This window comes from Camelus dromedarius, chromosome 19, assembly GCF_036321535.1.
Source record: "Camelus dromedarius isolate mCamDro1 chromosome 19, mCamDro1.pat, whole genome shotgun sequence".
Taxonomy (NCBI): domain Eukaryota; kingdom Metazoa; phylum Chordata; class Mammalia; order Artiodactyla; family Camelidae; genus Camelus; species Camelus dromedarius.
The window spans coordinates 6,795,483-6,822,772 of record NC_087454.1 but is presented as its reverse complement, the minus strand read 5'-3'; the positions used below and the strand labels follow the sequence as shown (position 1 = coordinate 6,822,772).

The window sequence follows — 27,290 nt, the reverse complement described above, 5'->3', positions numbered from 1 at the left end:
CATGGTTTCATAGCTGGCTTGTTCTGCCACTGAAATCTCAACGCAGATGTCATCTGCTTAGGGAGACTTTCCTGACCAGCCTCTCCACAGTGCCTCCTCCCATCAAGTCACTCTCTTTCATAATATTATTTCTTTATACTACTTCTCTATCTAAAATTGTTCTGTTTATTGTATTCTTCTTTCCCATTAAAATAGAAGTCTCACAAAAGACAAGGATCTATTTGTAGTGTCCAAGGCATTATTCATAACGTCTGGAGTCAATAGGGGTTGGCACATTTTTCTTTCGTTGTTAAGGGCCGAACAGTAGATATTTGAGGACCTGCAGGCCCTATGGTTTCCATCACAGCTACTCAACTCTGCCATTGTAGCATGAAAGCCACCCGAGACCACGTGTAAACATATGAACATGACTGTGCTCTAGTAAAACTTCATTTACAAAAACCCAGGCAGCTGGCCAGATCTGTCCTGTGGCTGTAGTTTACCAACCCCTGCTCTAGAACATTGTACTGGAACACAGTGCTCAGAAAAGATTTTTAAATGAATGAACATAAATCTCTTTTTACCTGGATTGATCCGAGGTGAGGCTTGTCCACTTGTTACTCCCTAACAGCCAAATGAGCAGCATATACGTATGTTGCTTTGCTGTAAATCCATAGCCCTGATGATACTGAGTGAAAGATGCACTCAGTTTGTTGGAGGTAACTGACTTGCGCAGGGTGGCTTTGTCTGGGTTTCCTCTTCATCTTACTACTTTTCATTTCTAACTTCACAGTGTTGGGCTGCACCCTGCAGGTCTGCATGCCTTGTAGTTGCCCCCAGCCTCTGGACTGAAGCAAGAGCCCAGAGACAGCGACAGAGACATCAACAGTTTATCGAATAGGGAAGCTCACACGTCTGAAACAACAGGGCCTGGAGCGGTCCCCCACTGTGGATGGTGGATGGTGGATGGCAGGCAGGACAGGGCAGCAGTCTGGGGGAGGAGGCGGCTACCATTTATAGGGGGAAGTGATGTCAGGGTGGCTCATCAGTTCCCAGAGAAACCAGCAGCTGGAGCAGGAAGCAAGCACTAGAAAGTTACTGATTAAGCCCTATAATGAAGAGGACTGGATAGTCACGTGAGTGAAGCAGGGGCTGTACAGAGAACAAGAGAACAGCCATCTTGAATGGCCTGACCATACACATAGATAGAGTTTCTTTACACAAAGGCAGAGTATGTGGTTTCCAGGGGCTGTTTCTATTATTATTATTGGCCTAAAAACGCAAATATTCTGAAGAAAAGCAGATTGATTTAAAGTCACAATAAATTATAAGTGAGTAATCCATAAAAGAGAACAAATGATAAAAGGAAGATAATTTTTATAAAAGCATGTTGATGGCATATTAAAATACTTTTATTGGTAAATAAGTGGGAATTCATGTTACATCTGGTCAGAATGTTAAGGTACTACCCCAGTCCTGTGTTTACAGACGCAGAACCACTTCCTTTTTCTGTTTAATGAAATAATTGGTGGGGGAAGAAAAATGCTCTGGCAGTTGCCCTCTCCTTAGTTTCTTTATTGTAGTGACAAGAAAAGCTATAAAATAATATTTTAAGAAAAAGATAACATATTGGTGACTTTTTAGGTCTCTTTTTGGCCCTGTCAGTTGATATGTGTTTTTAGATAATAAACGTAAAATAACGATTATCAGGCTAAATGGCAGGGGGACTACAGGGATAATTCAAAATTTAAGAGTTTCACGTGTTAACCTGTTGTGCATTTGCAGGGTCTACATGACATCAGTGGTACAATTCCTGCAAGCAAACAGCACAATGCCTAAAGGCTGGCAGTCAAATCTCCCCCTACTGTTGTTAGAAGAACAGACTAAAGCTCTCCCTAAGTAGATAATGGACTTGTGTTCTCAAACTGTGGTCCATGGACCACCTGCTTGCATCAGCATCATTTGTGATGCTTGTTAGAATTTTGTATTCGTGGTCTACACCTGTGATCACCTTGATGCGTCCCAGTTCTCTGTAGTTGATTAAATCATCAGGTGCAATGCATACACAATAATGTCTGAGAATATCTACATTGAGAATTCATATTCTACTACCCCAGGTTAATGACACACTGAAATTGAGTGTCCGGACTGACCCCTACCTCTAAAACACCACATCCCGCAAACCAGCATGAGCAAGGGCCATTCTCCCTTTAATGTGTGCTTGAAAGCCACGGAGCCAACTAAGAGAAGGACCTCTGCAGCTCCTCTCCTCCCCCAGCTCCTGCGGTCGTCGCAGCCTCCGGGCCGGCGGACAGAGGCAGGTGATGGGTGGGTCCTCGCCGAGGCTCTGCGAACGTGGGGCTGCTGAGCGCGGCCGGTGCCGGCTGGGCCTGCAAATCGCCGCCCTCCCGGTAGGGGGCGCCGCGGCCGCGCGGGAGAAGCCGGGCGCCCGGGAGGGAGCGCGCGAGGCCACCCGGGGCCGCGGCCTCGCCTGCCCGCCCCTCCCCAGCCGCCCTGCTCGCGCCGCGGCCGGCGAGGCCCCGGCGAGGGGAGGGGGCGTGGAGCGGCGGGCGCCCGAAACGGCCCTGCGGCTGGGAGCGCCGCGCGGGAGCGGCGCGAGCCCGAGGGGGCGGGGAGGCGCGGGCGGCGGGCGTGCGCGCGCCGGGCGTGGGTGTGGGTGGGGGTAAGAGGAGCGGGCGCGGCGGGCGCGCGGGGCAGAGGGACGCCGGCTACCCTGGACAGCGCATCGCCGCCCGCCGGCGCCGCCGCGGATCATGGTGAGTGCCGGCCGCGCGCCGTCTCCGCCGCTCGCTCTTTCTTTCTTTCTCTCGGCGACCGACGCGCGGGGCGGCAGGGGCCGAGCGGGCGGCTGCGCGGGATCCGCGGGTTCGACCACTGGAACCCGTCGCTGACGGCGGGCCGGGCCGGGCCGGGCCGCGCGGGCCTGGGGAGGGGGCGCTGAACGTTTGGGCGGGGGCCGCGCGGGCCGGGCCGAGTCCCCGGGCCCCCGGTGTCGGGCACTCGGTCCGGGCCCGCCGTCCCGCCGGGCTCCTCGAGGCGCCCGCTCGCGTCCAGCCCCCTGTTGCATGCACCGGGCCGGCGGCGCCGGGATGCCCGGCAACCGCTCGCTCCTCCCGCGGCGGCCATGCCCGCCCGCGGCCGCGTTCCCCGCACCGGCTCCCACCCGCCGCCCCCCGCTCCCGGCTCGGGGAACGGCGCTTCCCTCGCGCGGGACCCACCCTGCCTCGGGAAATTCTGGCTTTGGGGCTCTAACGGTTGAATGCCTTCCTCTCCTCCAGCACGGCGCCCGCAGCCCCGGGGGTGTGTCTGGGTGCCGGCCCGCGCCTCCCTGCGTTTGCACGGTGGTGCCGGGGGGTGGATTTCCATCTGTGGACCGGGATGGAGGGGCCTCTTCCCTTCCAACAACTGCGCTCTCTCCCAGTTTGCGACTCCGAATTCATAGCGCTGTCTGCTGGGCGTTAAGCTCTGTTCCTGGAGAGAGAGCGCGGTGTGTGAGTGTCCCATGGACTGCCTGAGAGTGTTGGAAGCAGAGTCTGGGTGTGTGACTATAAAGAAAGAAAGTGTGCTAAACTCAAAGGACCAGCTAGTCCCCGGCAAAATGTGAAGACTTCCTTGTCCTCTGGTTCATACTCTCTGCCTTTCTCCTCCCTCGCAAAGGGTTTCCTCTCCACTTAAGGGCTTGTTAAAATATGCAAATCTCCTGTCTTTTCCTCACTCCAGCTGGCACCTATCAGCCCTAGCTTTTGCCCCCTCTACGCTTTCAGGCACAAACTATCTGATTACCTGTGAAGCCTTCCCTGGCCACTCTTCGTCTTTCCCACCCCACCCACCACAGTTCATATTGCCCTTGTCTGCCTAATTTTTTTTCCCCTCTTCAGCATCTCTTATTTAATATAGTATCTGGTTTATTGAATTTATTGAATGTGCTAGCCGCCAATATATAAGTTTCAGTAGGGCAGAGATTTTTGTCATTTTGTCCACTGCTGTATTTCTAGTACCTCCAACAGTGCTTGGCACATAGAAGGTGCTCAGTAAATTAAAAAAAAAACCAATAAAGCAGCATATGATGCTAATGGACAAATGAGAAACAGCAGTGCAGCTGCAGGATTGTTCATCCAATCGACAACGGTAATGATGAGAATCTCAAGTGAAGATGAGAGGAGAGATGCTCTTGGACCGGAGGGACTCCGTTTGGTGGTGCTCAGTGACGAGTATAGGTGGCATCTCTGTTGCCTGAGTCTGTCACTTCATGCCCTTGACAGCCTGGCAGCTGGGTGGACAAAGCATCGTTAGGGCTAACTGGCTGTGTCATTCAAGGCCTGAACTTCTGTTCCAGATTATTATGAACTGGAACGAGTAAGGGAACAAGTCCAAGAATATCTCTCTTTTTTTTTTTTAGTTGAGGTGTAATTGATCCCTTCAAAACATTTAAATCACAGTTTGGGAGGTTCTGGGGCTTTCATAAGTCTAAAAGAGTTTAAGATGTGTTAAGTGGATCACATGGTATATCTAGTTATATTCAGAAAGCAGGGCCCTGTTGCTCAGGGTTGTGCCGGGTCACCTCCCTTGGACAATCAGCTGTGTACCCTCTTCACTCGTCCAGTTTGGGTTTTAGTAGATGTTGACTGGAGGCAGGAAGTCGCACTGGATGCTCTTATTTGAGCGCAGCATGGTGAGAGTATGTCAGCATTAGTAGTTCAGCATAATGCTAAGGTTACAAATGTGTATATTTGTATTTTTTTCTTAATCGAACTAGGACATCGACTGGACAATGAACCATTGTAATAAATTGTTAAATTTTAAGTGGTTATATTGAAACTAACAATTTAATAATTGCAGAGTGTGCATAGTTTTGGTGTTGATGTGACAACTTGGGAGTCAGTCATAGGATTGAATCCTGGCATCAACATTTCACTGTGACCTTGGGCAGATTAACTTCTTTAGGCCTCAGTTTTTTCTTCTGTAAAAGAAGATGGTAATGTTAATTCATAAGGTTTGGAGGAACAAATAAGATAACACAATGTGGCTGGCTTAGTGCTTCGAGTGTTCAGAAAATATTAACTATTATAATGACTTGGGTTCTTCTTTCTCTCGTATGTTTGCAGTGGAGACACCTCTAAATGCTGTCTGTGATCCCCCTCAATTCTCTTCCCTTCTGTGATCCTAAAATTATCTACTACTGCTCTATATTAGCACTCTCCAGGAGACATACAATGCCAGCCACGTATGTAATTGTTAATTTTCTAGTAGTCACCTTAAAAGTAAAAAGAGATGGGTGATGTTATTTTTATGTATTTTATTTAACCACTCCCCACAAATAATACTTCAACATCTAGTCAGTGTAGAAAAAATTAGTGAGACACTAAACTTTTTTCCCCTATGAAGTCTTCACAATCTGATGTGTGTTTCCTGCTATGGCACATTCAGCTCCTGCTGGCCGGTTTCCCCACAGCCACGTGTGGTTCGAGGCTACTGTATTAGACAAAACAGCCCCAGGCGTATGATACCCATCTTCCAAATGCACCTCTTCTCTGCTCAAGCCTTTCCACTGGTGAGAACCTCAGTGCCACCTTAAACCTGGCATCACCAAAAGAAAGCTGCTCACCTTTCAGACAACGTCTCTCTGTTCCCTTTTGCTGTTAGTAATTCCACCAGCTCTCAAGTCTACTGTGTCTGAAATCTGATTCTTTTTTCTTTTTGTTGTTTATTATGTAATATCCTCATATTTTTACTTGAAAATACCTTTAAATCTCTTCTCCTTTCCAGCCCCCTTTCCACTATGCTTGCCTTTTCTGCAGGTTTCTTCTTTTGTTGTCTCTTTGTTTTTAACTTTTTTTTACCTGAAACTTCTTATTTCATCATCGTTTTCACTTAGGAGCTTAGTGCCTGGGGCTCTGGTCCTAGTATGTTTGAGAGGTCTGGCTCCCCCTCCCCCTTCCTCCTGCCTCCCTACAGCCTCTCCCCCTCTCAGTCATCGGCTCCACATTCTCTCCATTTTATCAGCTCTCTCCTCTTTTACCAGCTTTTTTTCATGCTCAGTCATAAATGCTTTCTATTTTATAGCTTATTTCCATGTTTAACAAGCATCCAAAGAAATACACTTACTTTAATAGATAACCTGATGTTAAAATGACCCACCCAAGAAAGGAAGCACATATAAAGCGAGGAGAAAAATAAACCCTGGGAATAAACATGAAATTATTTCTGAGCTTTATCTACCATTCGAGAAATGTCAGTGGACCTGACTGAGTAATAGAGCAGAAGAATTCTGCACCCCCCACGGCAGAGATGTCACCCTATGTCACTCAGTGCCTTGTAGGAACAGGGCACTTTCCTCTGTGCCTGGTGAACAGAGGCACAGAACGGAACAAGGGCTCTGGACCAAGAGCCAAGAAACCTGGTTTCTCGTCCCGGCTTTATTAGAGCAGCTCTGTTCCCTTGAACAAGTCACTCTGGGACACTGTTACTCATCGGCAAAATGGGTTGCTCTCTTTTTCACAAGATTGTTTCTTCAGAATCAAAAGGGGCCTTTGCACTGGCTGTTTCCCCTGCCTGGGTCTTTCTCCGAGAGCTGTGTGACTGTCTTCCTAATGCCTTCGTTTTTTTAAGTGATTTTTTTTTTAAGTGACTTCAGACAACTCTTGTTTGTTTGTTTTGTTTTGCTTTGTTTGTTTTTTTGTGCGTGAGGGGGAGGGGGAGTAATTAGCTTTAATTATTTTTTAACGGAGGTACTAGGGATTGAACCCAGGACCTTGTGCATGCTAAGCACACACTCTACCCCTGAGCTGCAGTCTCCCCCCATGCCTTCTCAGGTAGACCCACTTTACCCGCTCTTGAAAACGGGAACTGCCCTGCCATAATCATACTCATCTCCTTATGCTGCTTTTTTTTTTTTTAATAACGCTATGACCTAACAGGTTATTCATTTACATAGCACTTGGAACTTTCTAATAATTTACTTATTTATTAAATCATGTGATTTTTATTTGGCCCTTCTGACCTGAATGCAAGCTTCACGGGGGCAGGTTTTTGTCTGCATTGCTCACTAATGTCTCTCCTGCACCGAGGCTAACACCTGACATGCAGTAAATGCTCAGCTGCTGCTGATTAAGTGCAGGCTGGTGCTGCTGGTTCCCAGCGCGCTGCTCTTTTCTCTTCCCGTCCCCTCTCCGATCCACAAAGCATGGATGGGGAAATGAACATTTGCTTCCCAGGCATATCCACAGTATGATTCCTTCAAAGAACAAGCTCTCAGTGCGTTTAAAATTATTTACCACAATTCAGTTTAGACATGTTTCACTAATGGATGCTTCACCAAGGCACATATGCTATGGGACCTGTTAGCAAGTGACAATGTGTGTGTATGCCTACAACTGTATTTACACTTCACAATCATTATATTTGTGGAAGGGACCAGGTTAGGTCATTCTTAAATAATGAAGCCTGTAATTTCATTAGTTCTTATTGAAATCAAAATGTGCATGCGATCTAGAATTTTATTTGCATTTCATGATACAATTTGTAGACCAGGCCAGGTTATGTTGTTTTTATGTAATTAAATCTAAAATACTAAGTTCTTACTGAAATTAAAAATGAATATTTATCTTAATAGATAAACAAAGCTGTGATTTATGAATTTACTGAATAATTATTTTTACTTACATTTGTTGTCTTTTTGGCTTTGAGTTCTCACTTGAATACACGAGTATAGCAATATTTTATATTTATCAGTTAAATGTTTTTTAATGCATTTTTACACACATTATCTCTTTTGAAGCCTCTCAAAAGACTTTAGAGAGAAAAAATCCTGTTTGGCTATATCATCTTTATAGGTAAGAAAACTGAGTTTCAAAGAAGATAAATGATTTACCCAAGATCACATACTAGAGTTAACAAAGCCAGGCATAAACCTTCTGATTCTAAAAATACAACCTTTTCTGCTAATCCCTGTAGCCTTATCCAAGAACCAGTGTAAAGATACTCTTCGCATATAAATATGATGAAAGAATAGCATTTTCTCTCATAACTTTAGATAAGAACGGAAAAATCAGAATGACTTCCCCATGTAGTTTTCTTTCTCAGAATTCTAAGGATAGATGGATAGAGATATAAATGTATTATATATGCACAAACAGTTAAGCATATTAAACATATAAAACCTAAAGCTCTGTTTCGTACATACGGAAAACAAGGCACACAAGAGAATGTGTTATTTTAAATGGAGATGATCATGAACAAAATATGTGCATATCAAACTGAATCTACTTACCAGTATAGTAAATAGGGGAACATGCACAAGGAATGTGGTCTCTGGTTTTGAGTGGAATGCCTGCAGTATTAGGACATTGATCAGAGAGACTGATGGTAGCTTTGCACATTTTTGTTTCATAATGAGAGTTCATCATTTGAGTTTGTTTCCAGTACTTAAATAATCTAGAGTATTGGTTTTTCTATGAGGCTTAGCAGAATGTGGTTAATAGAAACTTTGAGCTTAATAGATATTATGGCAACTTGGGAGACCCTTATTTTTTTGACAGGGTCAAAAAGTTTATTGACTACTGTACTGAAGAGTTAGATTAAAAATTAACTCAAGGCTTTAAAGAAGAAATCAGCAGGTGTTCGTAATGCAAGAATCAATCAGGCCATTTTCAGTTTTCCTGAAGGGTTAGCCCCGATCAGCTGACTTTCTTCTCCGCTCTGGGAGGTCTGTGTAGGGGAAGGCATGTGGGAAGAATGAGGATGGCTGTGCTTTGACCTTCTCTGCTCCCGTTCCAGAGGCATTCCTTAAATTGTTACAGGGAAGACCCATTCTCTTGGAGCCAGCAGTTTCTTGATTTTTGGAAATGCAGATTTCATGACTGTTTTAATATCAGCAGTGAAGTTATGCCTAAAAGGGAGGGTGCTTTGGGCTGTCAGAAAAATACTCAGTTGTCAGAATTGCCCTGAGAGGCTGTTTCACATCCCTTTCTCCATAGGCTGGAGAGTTCTTGGTTCTTTGTCTTTTCAAGGAAAGCAGTACCTCCTTTCCTTTGGTCTTTTCTCTGTTCAGACTCCCAAAAAGAAATGGCATTTGTCACAAGTCATTGGGGATTTACTGCCTGAAGTCTGTTTCCAACTCACCAGTGCCAAGCACACTACCTTTACTGTTGTGTAAGCCTGTTTCTTCATTAAACGATGGTGTGGTTATACATCAGCCCCTTGAAGGTCCTGCCAGTGTCACTAAGATGCTGCTGTGTGCCTTTTGTAACTTAGGTTAACTATACCATAAATCTTTTTCTTTTTACAATTTAAAGAGTAAGTGAAATGTCCCTGTTGTAAGACGTTTCTGAAAAGAACACTGATGTTATTGGTGCTTGCTTAGTGCAAGATAAAACAAGTGTCTGTAAGTCTGAAGTCCATCTTTGGGATTGACTGTTTGCGTTCGTTCTTCCTTTGAAGGAAAGAGAAATGTGCTCTATGCTGAATACCAAGTTCTTTAAAATCAACACCAAGGAGATGTGAAAATACATTGCCTTGGTAAACTTTTGGTTGGATAAGCCCATTGGTTCGTTCATTCAGCACGTGATCAGTAGCAGTGTGCTGTGCACGGTCAATTTAAATAGAAAGTTCCTGCTCCCAGAAATCTGCAGTGCAGGGGGAGAATCTTGTGTCCTCCAGGGCGAGCCTAGAAACGAGTCAGTAGCTGAGCCATCAAGTCACTTAGGCCAGTAAATGTGCTTTGTGTCTGTATAACATGTTATCCATTAATAAGACAATCTAATACGGTGACTAGATGATTTATTACCAAAAAAAAAAAAAAATCTAAACCCTACAGCTTGAGTAACTTGTGCTGCTTTATCAGGCCCCACTTGTGGTCAGGGCCAGGAGCGGCTGGTGATTGAAGAGCTGAAATCCTCAGGATTGACAAAACTGAGATCAGGACTGTCTTTGAGACACCAGAGTTCTCAGAAGACGAGGCAGTTCAGTGAGAGGAGAAAAAATCAAACCCATTGTCGAGAGCTAGCGTGGGGAGAGGGAGCGTGAACAGAGTGACACAGACGTGTGTAAACTCACGTTCCCAGGCTGGGTGAAGCTGCAATGAACCTGAATCCACGTGAAGGGGCTTCAGAATCTGCACTCTGGGAATCGGGTGCACGTGAACTTGGAATCTTGCTCTAGAAGCTCACAGGAATGAGGGACCAACTTTCCAGCAAAAACGTTTGGTGTATGATCACGAAGGAGTTGGGATCACATTGGATCTTGAGTAAGTTGGATTTTGATATGTAGGGAATAGGAGAAAAGTAGAATTGAGCAGAACATTCATTTAGGGAAATAACTTTGTGAGGAACCAGAGAGAAATAACTCATGCAACATGCATTTGAGAAAAGTCGATACTATGAGCAGCTCGTGGACCAGGCCGTGTCTTTAGAGAACCTCGCAGGGACTGGGTGCTGCATAAAGGTTTGTATTTGTGGAGACTGGGGACCAGCATTATAGGATGATCAAGTCAGATTTCAGAGAGTCCTGAATCTGAAGCTAGGAAGTTTTCTTCTAGGTTTTGTAAGCCAGGTTTTTGAAATGGGAGAGTCAAATGTTGAAAGCATCATTTAGGAAGATTAATCGGTTCTCACAGCTGGGGCTGCGAGAGCCTGGATGAGGAGGTGATAAAGGGGCCCAACTAATGTGTTAGTTCTTCTCACTTGTTTTTGTGTTGTCGACTTGTGAAAACGTAACCTCTTTCACCACACACTCCTGGGTTCAATTCTCTACTCCATTTGTCTCATCTACGAAATACATGTAATAACATGTAGGGAATATTGGGTCAAATAAGATAGTGTATAAAGCCCCTCATAATACACAAACTAGCTGAGAACAGATCCTCAGAACTGGTGCTGCCTCCCGCAGAAACTTGATCATGCTCATCTTTACACACCTAACGTTTTCCTCTATGCCTGGGGTAGACATTTTTGAAACACTAACTTGACTGATCTACATGGATTTACATTTAGAAAATGTTTGTATTCCTGAGATAATGGGTTTTAGTTTTAACATTCAGGACTTTTTCTGGAGAGAATGAAAAAGTGATAAAGACTTAATTCTCTGATTTGGGCTCCTTTACTTTAGGCTGCATGAGGTCTGTTGGTGAAAAATGAAAAGCCGAACTATGTGCTTGTTTCAGAACAGTTTTTCTTACTGAATGGTTCTCAACTGTAGATGCAGTCATAAAACTGAATATTTTGGTAATTGTGTAATGGATTTGAATCACAAGTTTAGAAAATCCTAAGAGTTCCCCATAATCAGATTAAACTTCATCTGTTTGCCCAGCCGCCTGCATCAAATTGCCTGTGTCTTGAGCTTAACTGTTCAGTCTAATGCCTTAACCCCTAGAAAGTTACAAGGAAACGTATCTTCCGTGTTCTGCCTCTCCCACTGGGTCGTCATTACTTCAGTTGCTAAAACCCTAAATAGAGCAGATTTTTGGATTTGTATGTTGTATTGGAAATAATGAGGAAAGAGAGTATGTGTGTATATGTATCCTGCTGTTTTTCCTACCTTTCCCCGTCGGTTTGAAAGTAGTGAAACTTGATTAGAAATTTAAGTATATTTGTAAGACCAGAATAAGTGGGCAATGCGGGACTTACTTTTCACCGTCTAGGAGAGGACGATGTCAGAAGAGGCTGAGATTAGGTGGGGAAAGTAGAAAACTCGTTGGGCGTGTCGAGGGCAGCGAGTAGACCAGCCTGGGAGGCTCGAAGCTGTTGCTAAGAGGACTGATCCAGCCAAGGGAGGAGGGCTTTGAACCAAACAGAATGAAGTCTCCAGGTTTCTGGTCAAAGTCCATGATGCTCTCCAGCATAAAACCCTTTCCTACCTGGTAGTTATTTTGTCTTGTATGGCTTGACTCCCTAACAGTTCACTTTCCAAAAAAATTGGATAATTACACCTTCAGTTTGTGAGCAACTTTGGAACTTTCCACAGTGTCCCCCATGGTGATGCTCACAATACCATATGTTTATATAATGCTTTTCAATACAGAACACTTTCACAGCATCTCAATTGTATGTGAGTTAGTTGCTTTTTTTAAAATATTATATTTGTTTACTTACTCATTACCTATCTCCCCCACTGCAGTATAAGGTCTGTAAGGGGAAGAACTTTGGATGTCTTGTTCACCACTGCGATTCCCACACTAGAATGGTGCCAGTGTGTAACAGACCCCGAAGAATACTCGTTGGGTAAATGGGCGGGGGTTTGGTGTAAGAGGAAACTGACTCAGATTGTTTTGTTCAGTCATACAGCTGGTAAATGGGGAACCGGAGACTCAGACCCACTTCATCCAGGCAGGGTCTCTTGTCTCCTACCCCATCACTTGTTTCATTATACCAGTTAGCATTCCTGCTACCCATGGTATTTTCAGCAAGACTGAAAAAACAAACCATAAAAAGTGACAAGCTTGACCATATCAAAATGTTAAATTTTGAGATGACAAGGCACCATAGGCAGAGATTAAAAAAACAAGCAACAGACTAGGAGAAGGTATTTGCCATCTGTATAACAATATAGATTGGTGTATATATGCAAATGACTTCTATAAATCAATGAACAGAAGACAAGCAATCCATCAGAAACATGGATGAGGATTATTAAGTGGCAGCTCATTGCAGAGGAAACCACAGCCCATAAACATTGAAAGATGTGCATAACCACGGTAGTAATAAGGAAATGCAGACTTAAAGCCGCGCCACACCCGTGAGCTTGTCAGAAACTTAAAACGCTGACAGTAGCAAGTGCCATAACTTTTTTAGAGCAATATAGTAAAATTGGAAATTCTCACTTATGAACATAAAGAGATTTGTAGAAAGCATTATTATTTGTAATAGCAAAAAACTGGAAACGACCTAAAATATCATCCATTCGGAAGGGAATGGATAAGTAACACCTGGTGGAATACTACACAGCAGTTACGGGGGATGAACTAGACCCACGCGTGTCAACATGACAGGGTCGAGCTGCAGAAATCAAGTATGATCATTTATATACACCCTTAATGTACAAAACAATGCTATTTTTGTTTGTGAATACTCGGATATAAAGTGTCTAAACGCATGGACAAGAAGGCTTGACATCAAATTTATTGCAATACTTATATCTGAGGAAGGAAGAAGGGATGGAGGATTAGGGAAATATACCAAGGGAATGACAACCTTATCAATTATATTGTATTTCTCAGTTCCTAGCACCTACTTAGGTATATTCAGTAAATATGAGTTTAATTTTGAAAGATTTGAAACAAATGATACAGTTTTAATGTGTGATATATTTATTTTACCCTTCTTTATGCTTTTATTCCTTTGTATTTTTCCCAAGTTAAAAATGGGTTTGGATTTCAGGTCTGCATTAAAGGCCTGATTTGAATAGCACTTCTTGGCCGACTGAGTGCACATCTGAAAGACCTTACAAGGTCAGACTAGGCAGCCATGCAGTTTTAGAGAACTGAAGGATGAATTGGCGGGCGTGCTTGTCATTCTCAGCGTTAAGTAAAGGAATAAGTCTATTTTCCCCTGTGCGAAGAGAGAGCACAGCTGAATACTGACAACAATAGCAACTAAGCACATGTATTGTGTTCTCAATAGTAAAGATAGTTCCAGGTCCTGTTCTAAGAACCTTGTCTATATTTTCTCTCATCCTCACGGCACACCTGGGAGTTGGGGCCATAATTTCCTTTTTGCAGAAGGGGAAACTGAGGCAGTCCAGGGAAAGAAGCATGCAGGAGTAAAGAAAGCACTTTTACTCAGGCTATACACTATGATGCTCGTGTTTCCTCATAGGAAGGCAGCCGTGAAGGGCTCTGATCCACTGCACGTAGCATCCTCTCCCCTCCTCTCCTCCGACAGCTAATTTACCTGGGGCTGTCTTTGGGAACATTTATCTTGGATATCCCTGGGGTCCTCTTCCAGTGTTAAAACTCAAACTGGAGTTTTGGTACTCTCCTTTATTGCACTACTGCATTTCCTCCTTTAATTTTTAAAAAGATATCTTTAAGATTTTTTTAAAAAAAATTATCCCTTTGGAGTTAAAGAAGGGACGTTTCTCCTGTAAGATGCCACTCCCTGCAGATCATCCAGGTATGATGCAGGCCATACAAGGACACGATGGTGCACAGCTGAGCTGGGATTTGAAAATCCAGGACAGTGAATGAATGATTGTCTATTGAGCGTCTCCTCAGTGTACAGCCCCATCATAGATGCTTTTACAAGTATGAAATCACCTGCGCTTCACCATGAAGTTAGGATCACTTTCCTCAGTTTATAGACAATGGAGATGTTACTCAGATCATGTTTTGCCCAAGGTTATGCAGCTGCTTAGTGTGAGAACCAAGACCAGAACCCATGTAAAACTCCCGTTCTTTGCAAGACCGCACTGAATACTGTATTACCTCTCTCATGTCCGACCCCACACGCCAGACACGGGCTTGGCGAAAGTAATTGCCGCGAGAGTGAGTGGCAGGAAGGTGCAGCTTTCTGCCAAGCAGGGTGGTGCATGATTTTCTAGCTTTATGAAATTAGGCAAGTTGCTTTCCTTCTCTGAGCCTCACTTTCCTGATCTGTTAAGGGAGATGAAAATACCTATTTTATAGAGTAGTTGTAAGAATTAAGTGAGCTAATAGTATGTAATATGCCCGATAAATACAATGGCTGATGCCCAGTGAACACATTCTGTTTACATTGATTATTACTGTTATCATCTATAGCTTCTATAGTGAGCAAATCTGTGACTTTGGGGGTAATTCTGAAATTAAGAATTCCTTGACGTATTGTTTTAAAGTGAAAAAAAATTAAAAAACATGTTTCATGACAGCTGTAAGTAACTAATGGAGGAGTGTATAGTGCTTTTCTTTATGACTCAATCAGTAAGTGACAAGGAAAGGGAAGGAGAGCCTACAGCCATTATTACAGCTTGTCGGCCGTTCTCTTCTGATGGGAACAGCCCTCTGGACTGAAGCCAGCCAATCACAGCGCAGCCAATCCCCACCTGCTTCCAGCCAACAGGAAAGTACCCACTGCCCAGGGCTACCCGCCACTAGCGTTACTGAATTTATCTTTTCTGTTAAAAACTGGGAGGGAAAACGCTGTAACTTTTCATAGCTGCATTAGCTATAGTAGTTAACATTCTCTACGATTCAGTTCTAAAAAGCTGTATTCAAAAAGGAAAATCAAATAACCTTTGAGTGCTGAAAGGTAAAACTAGGTGAAGACTTTTGCCAAGAAAATATTTTTAAAACCATAAGATCGTGAAGATAACAATTAGCGTACTTTGGGTATGTTTATTTCATAGAATTCAACTGGTTTCTAGTTGACAAAGGAGTAGATGGACGCACACACGTTTTAAAGAAAATTTGGTAATGTCTTACATTACTCACATGACTAAAAATGGTTGTGCTTCTTTAACTCCATTTTAATGTTTATGATACATTTATAATTGTTTCAGATAGGCATTTATTCACTTTAAAACAATTCTATTAAAATTTACACTGCAGGTAAGCATTCAAAAGACCTTGCTTGCATGAAGTTAAACTGAAAAACTGTTGAATGAATGAAATGCCTAAAGTAACCCAACTTACCAAACGGAAATTACTCAGCGTTAAAAGGCTGCAGATTTCAGTTTCACTGATTTCAGTTCTATCCACTCAGTTCATTTGCAAATCACACATTGATCCTACATAGTTTGGACACTGGCACCATATATGAAGCTAAAAATATACTATGTTTTATATTTATTTCCAATAGTAGCTTCAAAATTCTTAGATAGGCAAAGAATGGGACAGCTGTCTGGTTGGCTGCAGAGATGGAGGGGAAGGCTATGGGGGAGGGCTTAAAGCATCCATTACTGAGCACTTTAAAGAAAATTGAGAAAACATTACAAAATGCTTTTTGTTCTCCATTGAAGAGAAATGATTTATCAGTAAGATTAAGGATAGTAATATGTCATAAAAGTGCTCATTTAGCAGGATGCAAAACAATAGCTCAGGAAGAACTTGGAGAGGAGGTTGTGATGCAATGCTAATTAAACAAAAATGGGGGTCAGAGACTTATATTTACGTAATTTTCTTTATTTTGACACAGTATCTTGGCAAAGGCAATTGGCTTAGCCCCGCATGGTGTGTGATTGTAATAAATCACTTTCTTCTGCATTTTGTTGTCCATCAAATAGATAACACGTGTTACCACTCTCTTCTCTCCTCACCCTCCTCCCCAAACAGAGTTGTCTCTCTCCATCAGCCCAGTGCTTTGAGAGATCTTGTTGGGCTGATGATTGAATGTTGATTCGTTAGTTAAGGTGATATCACAGGAGATGCTCAAAATAACATGAAATATCTAAAATTAGTTTGTAAAACCCTAACCATCATGAAGGTCAGGTAGCCATGAAAAAGGCCATTTTTTTCCACACACAGCTCAAGCTGCATTTTGCCTTTTGATGATTTATTTTCCTCTTAGAGCCTGCTAATGATGCTCCATTTGACTTGACATTATCTGGATTAAAATGTTAAGGAAAGGGTGTGATTTTCCTTCACCTCTTACAAGAGGCTTTACACAGCGAGGTGTGGATCAGCTGTCACTATGATCATATATCTCAAACAAAGAAAAGGGATGTGATAAGTATTTCATTCAGTAGGGAAAGGCTCTGGATGGCTCAGTAACTCCCCATACTGATTGGTTTTATAGCTTGAAAGAAGGAAAATATAGAACAGTCTATCCACATAATGTAAACAGTCTATCCATACAACTCACAGATTGTCTCTTACTATTAGCAGTAAAAGAACACCTCATTTGACTTTACCATAAATATACTGAAATACTGTAGATATTTTTAGAACATTAGAAATAGAAATAGATTGGAATATATACATAGATGTAGAATAGATAGGTATGATTATTGCCTAAAAATTAGAAATAAAATGTGGCTCATGTCTTTTCCAAGAAACCATTAAGAGCTTTACTTTGTTTTCCCGTTTAAAAGGACACCACTTGTACATGCAGAATAGCCAACCTGCTTCCCCTCCGGTCAGTACTTGATAACCAGGGCACATACAAACAGAATGTCCTTTCATCGCTGCTGTTAATTGTGAAAGAGCTTTATTCTTCCCCATGTCCCCAATTTCAGAAGCTGGTAGAGTTCCAAGGTGTCCTGAATACAGTTGTCTGGCTTTGGGTTAAATCTCCAAGGAGTCTGGTATTCACTCGCAACTTCCTGTGGAAATAGAAGTTGTAATAATCACTACAAATTATCTTGCATTGCAACCTTAGCACCTTTTTGGGCTGCTCACATATCCAGCATCGAATCACAGAATAACTTTTTTTTTTAATTGTGAAATTGATGCTCTTTGTTCTGTACGGCAGATTTCATTTTATTCACTTGAAATTAAAGCAAGTTATTTAATACCTTTTCATGAGGCTAGATAGTTATGAAAGAAATAATGTGTTTGGATTTTATTTCCATATTCTTGGAGAGAAGGCCATAATCTGCAGAGTGACCAGGGTGGTGATGGGGGGAACTGTTCATTGTTAAGAATTTGTATTTGGTTAGTAAAATTTCAGTTTCCTTAAACTTGGCAAATTTCTGCATAACCAACAAATTAATTCACAAATTAAGCTTTGTGAATATATTTTTGAAGTTTTTAAAATCTGTTTTTGAGACTTAATCGGAAATACTTGTCTCATATCTTTGTTAACCAGGGACCGTTCTGTGCTGGAGAGATACATCGCTGATCGTTCACAATACTTTGTGTCCACACATCTATGTTTCAGCAGTTCTGTCCCCAGCTCCTCATAAATCCACTGCACTCACTGCCTCACCCCCGGCATACACCCATACCCAGACAGGTGTTTCAGGAGCTCTCACAGGGTTGTTCAGGAGTGGTTCTGGTCAGTTATTTCATGAGAATAGTCCTTTGCTCAGATCCCCTTCTGCTGGGTAAGGCGTGTGCCCCACAACCACCTAACATCCCCCACTGGGTCTGTGGAGTGCTGAGTGCCTGCCGAGCGCTGCTGCTTGGCAGAAGTCACTGATGCTCGCGTCAGGTATCCGGGCTCTGCTGGGTACCAACTGCTGATTCAGAGAGCCCCGCAGGCATCCAACTCCAAGCCGTATTCTATGGAAAAGTTGAAAAGAATCCTGTCTCTTCATTTCTGTTCTGTGCTGGAGAGATCACAAAGCACTCCTCTCCTGCAACCCCAGCACTGCATGCAAATTTAAGTACATCCTGTACTTTTTCCATCACTGTGTTCTCTCCCTGGGCCCCACAGGGAACTGAGCCACGAAGAATCCCAAGTAACAGAGTCTGTACCCAGCATTACTCCTCTCATGTCCAAAGCTTTGTTACTAAGCTAGCGTTGTCTGTATCTGCCTCCTCCCTCAGTGCACCTCCTGGGAAGTTCCCTCCCAAGGTACGTTGCTCGGGCTCTCGTGTAAAGAGGACTGGCTGCCCCACCAGTTTGCAGAGAATTCTGAGCCAAGAAGTGAGCCAGCGGCACCTCCTCCCAATATATAGTTACACAGGTGACTAAATGCTTACACGCATGCAGCATACTAGAAAAATGTTTAAAATACTTTATAGGCAAACTGGATCTATCATGCTCCCCAGATACTGCGTTTTTATATATTGAAGGTTTGTAGCAACCCTGCATCTAGCAAGGCTGTCCGTGCCACTTTTCCAACAGCATTTGCTCACTTTGTATCTCTCTGTCACATTTTGGCAATTCTCAGACTATTTCAAACTGTTTCGTTATTATATTTGTTATAGCGATCTGTGATCAGTGATCTTTGCTGTTACTGCTATGACTCGCTGAAGGCTCAGAAGATGGTTAGTATTTTTCAGCATAAAGTATTTTATAATTGAGGTACATACACTTTTTAGACATAATGATGTTGCACACTTCATATACTTCAGGGAGCAGAGACATAAAGGACAGTGCAGCATACACATAACTTTTATATGTACTGGGAAAACAAAAACCTCACGTGACTCACTTTGTCACAATACGTGTTTGTTGCGGTGGTCTGGAGCCAAACCTACAGTATCTCCAAGATCTTGCCTGAATTGAAATTAGTAAGTTTTAAATATTGATATTTATGTTAAAAAGTCTAGAACAAAGAAGATATTTGAGTCCTGCTAGCTGGCTTCCACCGCGTGACGGGTCTCTTTACGACCTGGGGACGCCTGCGGCCCCCCTCTACTTTGCGATCCAGTGATGCTTTATCAAAGCTCTTCCGGTGTCTTTCTTCCTTCTCCCTAATCCCCAGCAGTCTTTACTTGCCCTGTATATATTCACACATAATAATCCTGGTAACTGTCTAAACCTGTCAAAGAAGAGTGTTGTCAAAGGAAAAGAGGTCAAAAGTGGACCCCTGAAGTTTGCAAGGCTCATTCCTGGCACAATTCTGGCAAACTCATTCATTTATCCACCGACGCTTACTGACTGACTAATGTGTGCTAGGATCTTGACCAGTTTGGGAGAAGGAGAGTGGTCAGTGAAAACCAAAAGACAGCTGGGGGTCCTCCAGCCGGAAGGAAGAACACCTACAGTGGGGGTGGGGGTGGGGGGTTGGGGAGTAGACGGGTAAGCATTGGGTGAACCTCAGATACTCAGATATGCCTGGAGCAGAGGGTACACGCAGGCACCCGGAAGGAGAGGAGGCTTAGAAAGGTGGGTAGAGGTCATTTGGCTAAAGAACTTAATTATTTGATTTTTTAAATTTTTCCAGATTTTTATGGCAAACAGTGCAAATTATTCCTGAAACAGCGAGTTGGATGTCAGGGAATGGAGGTTAAAATGCAGGGTTTATGTCTGGGCTATCTCAGTGCCGTCCACTATTGTAACGAACGTTCCTTCGCCTGAGCTCTGTACTGTGTTATTTGCCCTGTATTAAAATATTGATAACAACAGTAACAATGCTGGTAATGATTAAAAATAATAAGATTGTCACTGGACTAGGCTTGCTTTGGGGCTTTGATTTTTGTATAATTTTAACTAGGGGAAAAAAATTCTGTTTTCACTTCTTACAAGATGATAATCTGACCAGTATTCTGTGGACTGACTGCTACAAACCCATTAAAGGAATCTAAGTGGGTTTATTTGTTTTGATTGAAGAAAAAAGCCTTCTCTTAGTGTGGGAATGGGTCACTCTTGACCCAGACACCCCTCCCTGTGGTGTGTCGGTGGATGAAGCAGAAGCGGGTAACTAAGGAGCTGAAGGACCCGCGGGTGCCCTTCTCTGAAGGCGTCTCTGAAAGGCCTGCAGAGGAACATTAAACAGCTGCTGATCTTCTGAAGACGGTTGAATCCTGGTAGCTCAGAGAAGGTGAGACTCAGGGTTTAAGCAGACACCGCGATCCACTGCTGAGAGTGGGGCTGCTGGTGTTTTCTCCCAGCTTGCTTGAGACATACATGACATGTAGCACTGTGTACGTCTAAGGTGTACAGTATGATTGGACACGCTTATGTATTGTGAAATGAGTACTACCATCTCATTAGCAAGCTAACATCGCCATCTTGTCACATAATTACCATTTTTTTGTGGTGAAAACATTTAAGATCTATTCTCTTAGCAACTTTCCAGTATACAATACAGTATTGTTAACTATAGTCAAAATGCTGTGTATTAGATTTTCAGAATTTACTAATCTTATAATTGGAAGTTTGTACCCTTTGACCAGTATCTCCCCATTTCCCCCACTTCCTAGCCCCTGGTGACTACCACTCTGTTTCTATGGTTTGGCTTTTTTATTTTTTATTTTAATGAAAGGAAGTGCTGGGGATTGAACCCAGGTGCTGCGTGCACGTTAAGCACACGCTCTACCACTGAGCTATTACCCTCCCCCCTCGGCTTTTTTAGATTCAGCATATTTGTCTCTGTCTAATTTCACTTAGCATAACGCCATCAAGGTCCATCTGAGTTGTTCTAACAGCAGGATCTCCTTCCTTTTCATGGCTGATATTCGAGTGTGTGTGTGTGTGTGTGTGTGTGTGTGTGTGTGTGTGTGTGTGTGTGTGTGTATTACCTCTCTTTTATCCATTCATCTGTTGACAAATGCTTGGACTGTTTCCATATATCGGCCTTTGTTGATGCTGCTGCTGCTGCAGTGAACATGGGGCACAGGCGTCTCTGCGATGTTGTTTTCACTTCCTTTGGGTATATCCAGAGTTGGGATTCTGGGATCACATGGCAATTTTTAACGTTTTGAGACCACCCATGCTGTTTTCCATCATGGCTGCACCAATTTACATTCCCAACAGTGCACAAGGGTTTGCTTTCTTCATATCCTTGCCAACAGTTTTGCTAACTCTTGTCTTTTTGACAACAGCCATTCTGACAGGTGTGAGGTAATAGCTCATTATGGTTTTGCATTTCTCTGATTAGTGATGTTTATCTTTTCAGATGTGTGTTGGCCATGTGTATGTGTTCTTTGGGAAAATGTCTATTTAGTTCCTTTGCCCATTTTTTAATCAAGCTTTTTTTTTGCTATTGAGTTGTATGAGTCTTTATATATTTCGGATATTAACCCCTTACCAGAGGCCCCATCAAAAGATACCATCACATTGGGGTAAAGCCTCCAAATTATCAATATGGGAGACACCAACATTCAGTCCATAACACCCTGATTGTGCCCCTTCTCTTTGTTAATGATTTGAATAAAGGTGCCAAAAATTTTAAAATTACTAAACCTAAAGGGAAAATAAATATATATTTAGGAATTTGGATACTGTTATCAGAGTACAAAGATGGGGCTGAAATAAAGAAGATAAATTCGAAAGGGATAAAGGTTTAAAATTCCATTTAAGTAAAAAAAAAATCAGTTGTGTATAGGTTGGGCAAGGCTTGAATTTGACAGCAATTAACATGAGAAGTGCCTGGTAAAGTCTGTTGACAATGACTGACTGATGTGATGTGTGAATGCAGTCTTCTGATACTTTAATAGAAATACAATGTCCTGATCCCAGGGAGGCCACCAGTCTTTCTGCATTCTTCCCTGAGTAGTAGGCCCCCTTCAGAGTGCTGTATTCAGATGCAGCAAATATAAGGAAAAAATACAGCCAAACCAGTGGTCTTGTTTCTGTTTGAGCAACGCAGATGGTGTCTCATGGATCTGCAGAGACAGTTCATTACTAAAGTGCCTGTGAAATGCAAGGTGACATAGCTAGTGTACAGCGAGTTTGAATTTCATAGAGTAGACCATGCAATAAAATCCTTGGTAGATTTGTAGAAAGTAAGCAGGAACTTGGTATTTTTATCATAAAGTCACATAAAAATTAATACCTGATTATAATCAAAACAAATTTCAAGAGACCAAAATGAAACAAATTTCAAGAGACCATCCCCACTGTCTAAACCATTGCTACTCCAGGTGTGATCTATGGGCCAGTAGCATCGACACCACCTGGGAGCTTGGAGAGATGCAGACTCTCAGGCCCATCATGGGCCAACTGAGTGAAAACCAGCACTTTGACAAGATCCCCAGATGATCTGTATGACCTTTAGAATCTAGAGCATGAAAACCTTTTAGTTGTGTTCAGTGAAATCTTTAAAAAGCTGTAAAAATCTTTTTTTTTTTATATCCTCTTAAAGTGTGATGCTTCATTTACTTTGGTTAGAATGACAATGAAGGATGAGGCAATCATGCTGGCTTATGTGACTACTGCATTGTCCTTCTAGGCAATTCTATCTTTCTTACATTTTAATATTTTTCTTTTTAGCACAAATTGAAATGACTGAGTATTGGTGAGAATTCCTAGGATGATTAAACAGCACAATCTTTTAAGATACAGAAAAAATAAGACCTCTGGGATCCCACAGTGTATCCTAGATTTATAAAAGGGTCCACTGGACTCACGTTAATTGCAAAAAAAAAAAAAAAAAAAAAAAGTTTAATTCTACTTTTAAAATAGACAAATTTTTCTTTGTTTTTTGGAAGAAAGAATCTCCTGGAAAATAAAAAAAAATCTCAAGGAATAAAATTCGGTCCAGTAGAACTTGATGACATACCAAGTGTTAAAAGAGGGTTAAGGATCTTTCAAAATATATTGGAAACCAGATTGTGTACATGAAAACACAGCAAGGAATGCAAAGTGATATGAAATTAGTATCAAATGAGTTCCCTGAAGGTTTAGAACAATCAGAGTTTCATCAGGCAATTCACTAAGCATTAAGTTCCCATTAGGTGCCAGGCGTGGTTCTTGGAATTGGGATAATGTGGCCTACTGGGTCTTGTTTTGATGGAGGACCCGGACAGTAAGCAAGTTAACTAGCCAGTGAGCATCTGCATATTGATAATTGTGATGACAGAATACATGGAGCAGGTGAAGGGATGGAGATGGACCAGGACGCCCCAAAGCAATTAGGCAAGATTAGTAATTAGGCCCCCGGGAGACACATCAGGGGAACAAGAAAGGAGCTGCCGTTTGACCAGACACCCAGGAGGAGATGAGAAGGAGCTGTGGGGAAGGGGCAGACAAACCAACTGCGGTAGCACTTGCTGTGCTGGAGAAGACCTTTCCTTCTCCTTAACTGAGTGGAACCGCCCACAGCCTCAGGCTCACCCAGGACCATCAGCCTCTGGTTTCTTGGTCGCTCAGTGTGAGGAGATGGACCCCCACACAAGGAACAGTGCACGCCCTGCAAAGAGCCCTGCCTCTGCTGCCCCAGCCCCAAAGCCTTTCCCCCTGACGGTGTGAAACCCTCATCAGCCGTTACCGGACTTCCTTCAAGTTTCACAAGGCAGATCCACTCTGGAGCTTAGTCTGCTTCCACGTCTGTAAACTGGGAAAAATACCCAACTTGCATGGCTCTTGTGAAAATTATAGCTAATATCCATCAAATGCCTGGCACGTGTTGAGTGTTTGAAAAACAGGAGCTAATTATTATTGCTCACCATTGTGGTTATTATGAAATTCTTTTAAGGATTTGGATACTATACCTTCTTCCAACTTAACTGTTTTATAATCTTAATGGCTTTTGCTCTTTTTAAAAAGCAGTGAGGAAGGGAGTTGGCAGTGGGAAGTAGGTACCTATTCTGATTGAGTAAGTGTCTTTACAATGTCCTGTAAAATGAAGTCAACAAAATAGGACCAACCCAAGAGCTCAAATCACTGGATTTTTATGTAACACAATGCCCATGATAGATAAATACTAAAAGCCATCAAGTGCCTAAAACATAAATGAGGGACAGAGGGAAGGAGGGAGCGAGGGAGGGAAGGGATGGAAGGTGAGAAAGGGAATGAGGAACGTAAAGGAAGAGGGACAGGAGGGGAGGGGAGAAGGAAAGGAAGAGAAAAAACCAGCATTGGAGGTCCCATCATTTAGAGACCAGAGAAAGCCCAGCAGAGTTTGGGTGGCGGGTTTATTTCTGCCTTGCTTCTGGCTTGGCTTCTGTGGAATGGCCCTTAATCACAGGGATGGTGATTCTGATCCGATGGCAAGACAGCCTTTGCTGCAGACGGTCTGGGCCATCGAGGTGTTCGGGATGAGGCGGTCCCCACAGCGATCAGCGTTCACGCCTTCAAGAACAGACCGGGAAATGTCCTCCAGTGTGATATGCCCCTGGTTTATGTTGAGTCCCAGTCAGCGTCATGGCAGCTGGAAACCAGGTGCCCTTCATGGTTCTCGTGTCTGAGGTGCTCTCCGAAAACGGCAGCTGAGGCAGGAGGACGTGGTGATCAGTCCAGCACGTCAAGTCAGAAGCCAGGAGGACCATCTTGGGACTCGCGAGTTTGTACCCTTTGACCCCCTTCACCCAGTTCTCCTACGCCCCACCTCCCGCCTCTGACAATCACCAATCTGTTCTCTGTATCTATGAGTTTGGTTATTTTGTTTTTGTTTTTGTTTTTTGTTTCTTCTGGAGTCCACACATTAATAAGGTCATACACTATTTTCCTCTGTCTGACTTATTCACTTAGCATAATGTCCTCAAGGTCCATCCATGTTGTCACAAATGGCGTGATTTCCTTCTTTTTTATGACTAGTAGTTCCTTCCTCTTGGTTCTTACAGCACCTCCCTGTAAACCTCTCTCATCACGCTTAAGAAAACAGTTTATAGTCACTGATGACTTGTCTGTGTGAGGATAGGGGCCACGCCTCACTGGCCCTTGTGTTTCAGCATCTGGCGTGGTGCGGGCACACGGTAAAGTCCAGGTAACTGGTTAGTGACTCAGTAAATCAGTGACTGAAAGAATTCGTTCATACTCATCTCTTTCATGCTCTACTCTCTTCATATGTTCCCCTCTTTTCTTTTGCTTCTCTTTGTCTCCACTGTGAGTGAATGTCTGCAAGATAGTAGCAATAGCACGAGCTTTGTGACCTTTAGAGTTTTCTTAGACCTACAGATGTTGGAAAGTGGATTTTGAACCCTGGCAAACAAACCGGAAAAGGTTAAACATTGTGGGTGGATGTGGCAACGAAGAGGATTTCACCGGTGTTTGTTATGGGCAGTGGCGCGGGTTACGTCAGTGAGGTAAACATTCTTTGCTCAGGAATGAGAGGGCTCTGGACGGGTCTGCCCACTCCAGCGGCAACACAAACAATATTCTGTCCCATGGAGAAGTTGGGTAGCTGACCTTTCTCCAGTCTGGAGATCTCCTGAGATGTCCGTCATGGGGACCGAAGATAAAAACATCCAAACTTGGTTTAGCCCAGATACTTTTCACGGAGATATCATGAACCAACAAAGGTCCTAACACACTGGTCAGCGAATAGTGGGTGCTAATAACTGCTAGTCTTTCTTGCTCATCCTCCTTCCCAAGCTTTGTCAAGTTCCCAGAGACCGAAGTTTCCTTGAAATTTCTCTCAGGATCAAGGTCAGGAATGATGGCTGGTGCAGGTGGTAAGTGCCGACGCGCACATCTTCTCAGATGCCAGTAACTTAATTCTCTTTGGCACTTACACTTTCTTTGAGAATAAGATGCTTTGACTGCAGTCCAGCTATTGATTATAGAGAATGTTCTGTACGAACTTCCTGAGGGCCGCCCTGCTCAGCTCAGATTTAGTCAGGGACCAGTCCGCTCACCCAGAATGCTTGCCAAAGGTCCTCTCCTGGGAGCACGGCCGTGCTCCATGTGCTCCGTGTTCTCCTGCCTTGGCTTGGGGGGGTGCTCTGGAAGTCTGGAGGTCTGCTTTCCTTAAGTCCTGGCAGTTGAAAGCCCTCAAAGCCAGGACATTGGAGATTCTGTCCACTGCATGTCACTGGCAGTGGTTTGTTTTGAGTCATTCCCCCCAAATCCACTGAAATCATTTTTTTCTTTATCTTTTCAGGAGCATCTAAAGGCCTTTGATGATGAAATCAATGCTTTTTTGGACAATATGTTTGGACCTCGGGGTGAGTGAGCTGCTTGAGAACTTCATGTGGTGGGAACACAGCTGACTTAGAGAGGATTGTCGTTTCTGGTGTCTTAAAGAGTAAGGTACTTAACACGCAGAGCCTTTCACCCACCCTCCATTTGATGTCCGCCTCCCAGGACATGCAGAGGCCTCGTGCCTCGTGCTCAGCCTCCCTGGGGCTCAAGCTCTGGGAGCAGGAGCGTGAACAGAGTGCAGTGGATACTGGCCTGGAGGCACCTTCCATCTACGCTGCTGCCTCCTCTCCTCGCCTGCTGCCCATCCCTCCCACTTCCGCCCCGCAGTCATGCGCGGCCTGTCAGCCCTGCCCTGTCTCGGTAAATCCCCGGTAAAGATGAGTGACTTTCTCTGCCCAGGGCCACGAGTTCTGGCTTCTCAGCTCCGGTCCTTCTGCATGTCTAGGTCATTCCTCCACCACTGGTCCCTCAGCCCCGACAGGGCCTCCCAGCGTGTCTGCCCCTTTCTCATCATGCGTGACCTGTCAGCTGGAGTAATATTTTCACAGCCTATATCCTGTTCTGTGGCACTGCAGCTTAAAACTCATCCGTGTCTTCCCGGTGTCCTCAGGATAGAAACCAAACTCCTCACCGTGGACCATGTTCCCTGTACTGTCCAGTCCGACAGTCCGAGCTCCTCTGCCTCACTCCCTGGACGCCTCTTACGCCCTCAGATACGGCAAGTTCTTTGCTATGCTGTTCCTCCCGCTAAGTCCTACCCCCTCACACACCAAGTGTCACTGTCCCCTCCTCAGTGAGGCTTTCCCTGGTCAGGACGCCAGAGATTGGCCCTCGAAAGCAGGCCCTCCTTACTCTCCCCCGCGGCCTCTGTTTATTTCCTTCACCTACTTCGTTGTTGTTAATAGCTCTCCCGCCAGCGCAGGAGCTATGACGGATCTGCGGGGCCTCTCACAGTTCTAGGAACCT

The 27,290-nt window shown here is 43.7% G+C and overlaps 1 protein-coding gene across 3 annotated transcripts in view; it reads left to right on the top strand.

The window, feature by feature from the left end:
- Positions 1-2,703: 2,703 nt before the first annotated feature.
- Positions 2,704-27,290, top strand: part of ELOVL2 (ELOVL fatty acid elongase 2) — a 39,494-nt gene continuing 14,907 nt past the window's right edge. For 2 of the 3 annotated variants that reach the window (XM_031435202.2, XM_031435200.2), the window contains exons 1-3: positions 2,744-2,756; positions 26,284-26,347; positions 26,935-27,042. In XM_031435202.2, the coding sequence (XP_031291062.1) occupies positions 26,964-27,042 (79 nt within the window). In that variant the 5' untranslated portion in view covers positions 2,744-2,756; positions 26,284-26,347; positions 26,935-26,963. Of the gene's footprint in view, positions 2,757-26,283; positions 26,348-26,934; positions 27,043-27,290 lie in introns of all 3 variants that reach the window. The other variant, XM_031435201.2, reaches the window with a different exon arrangement.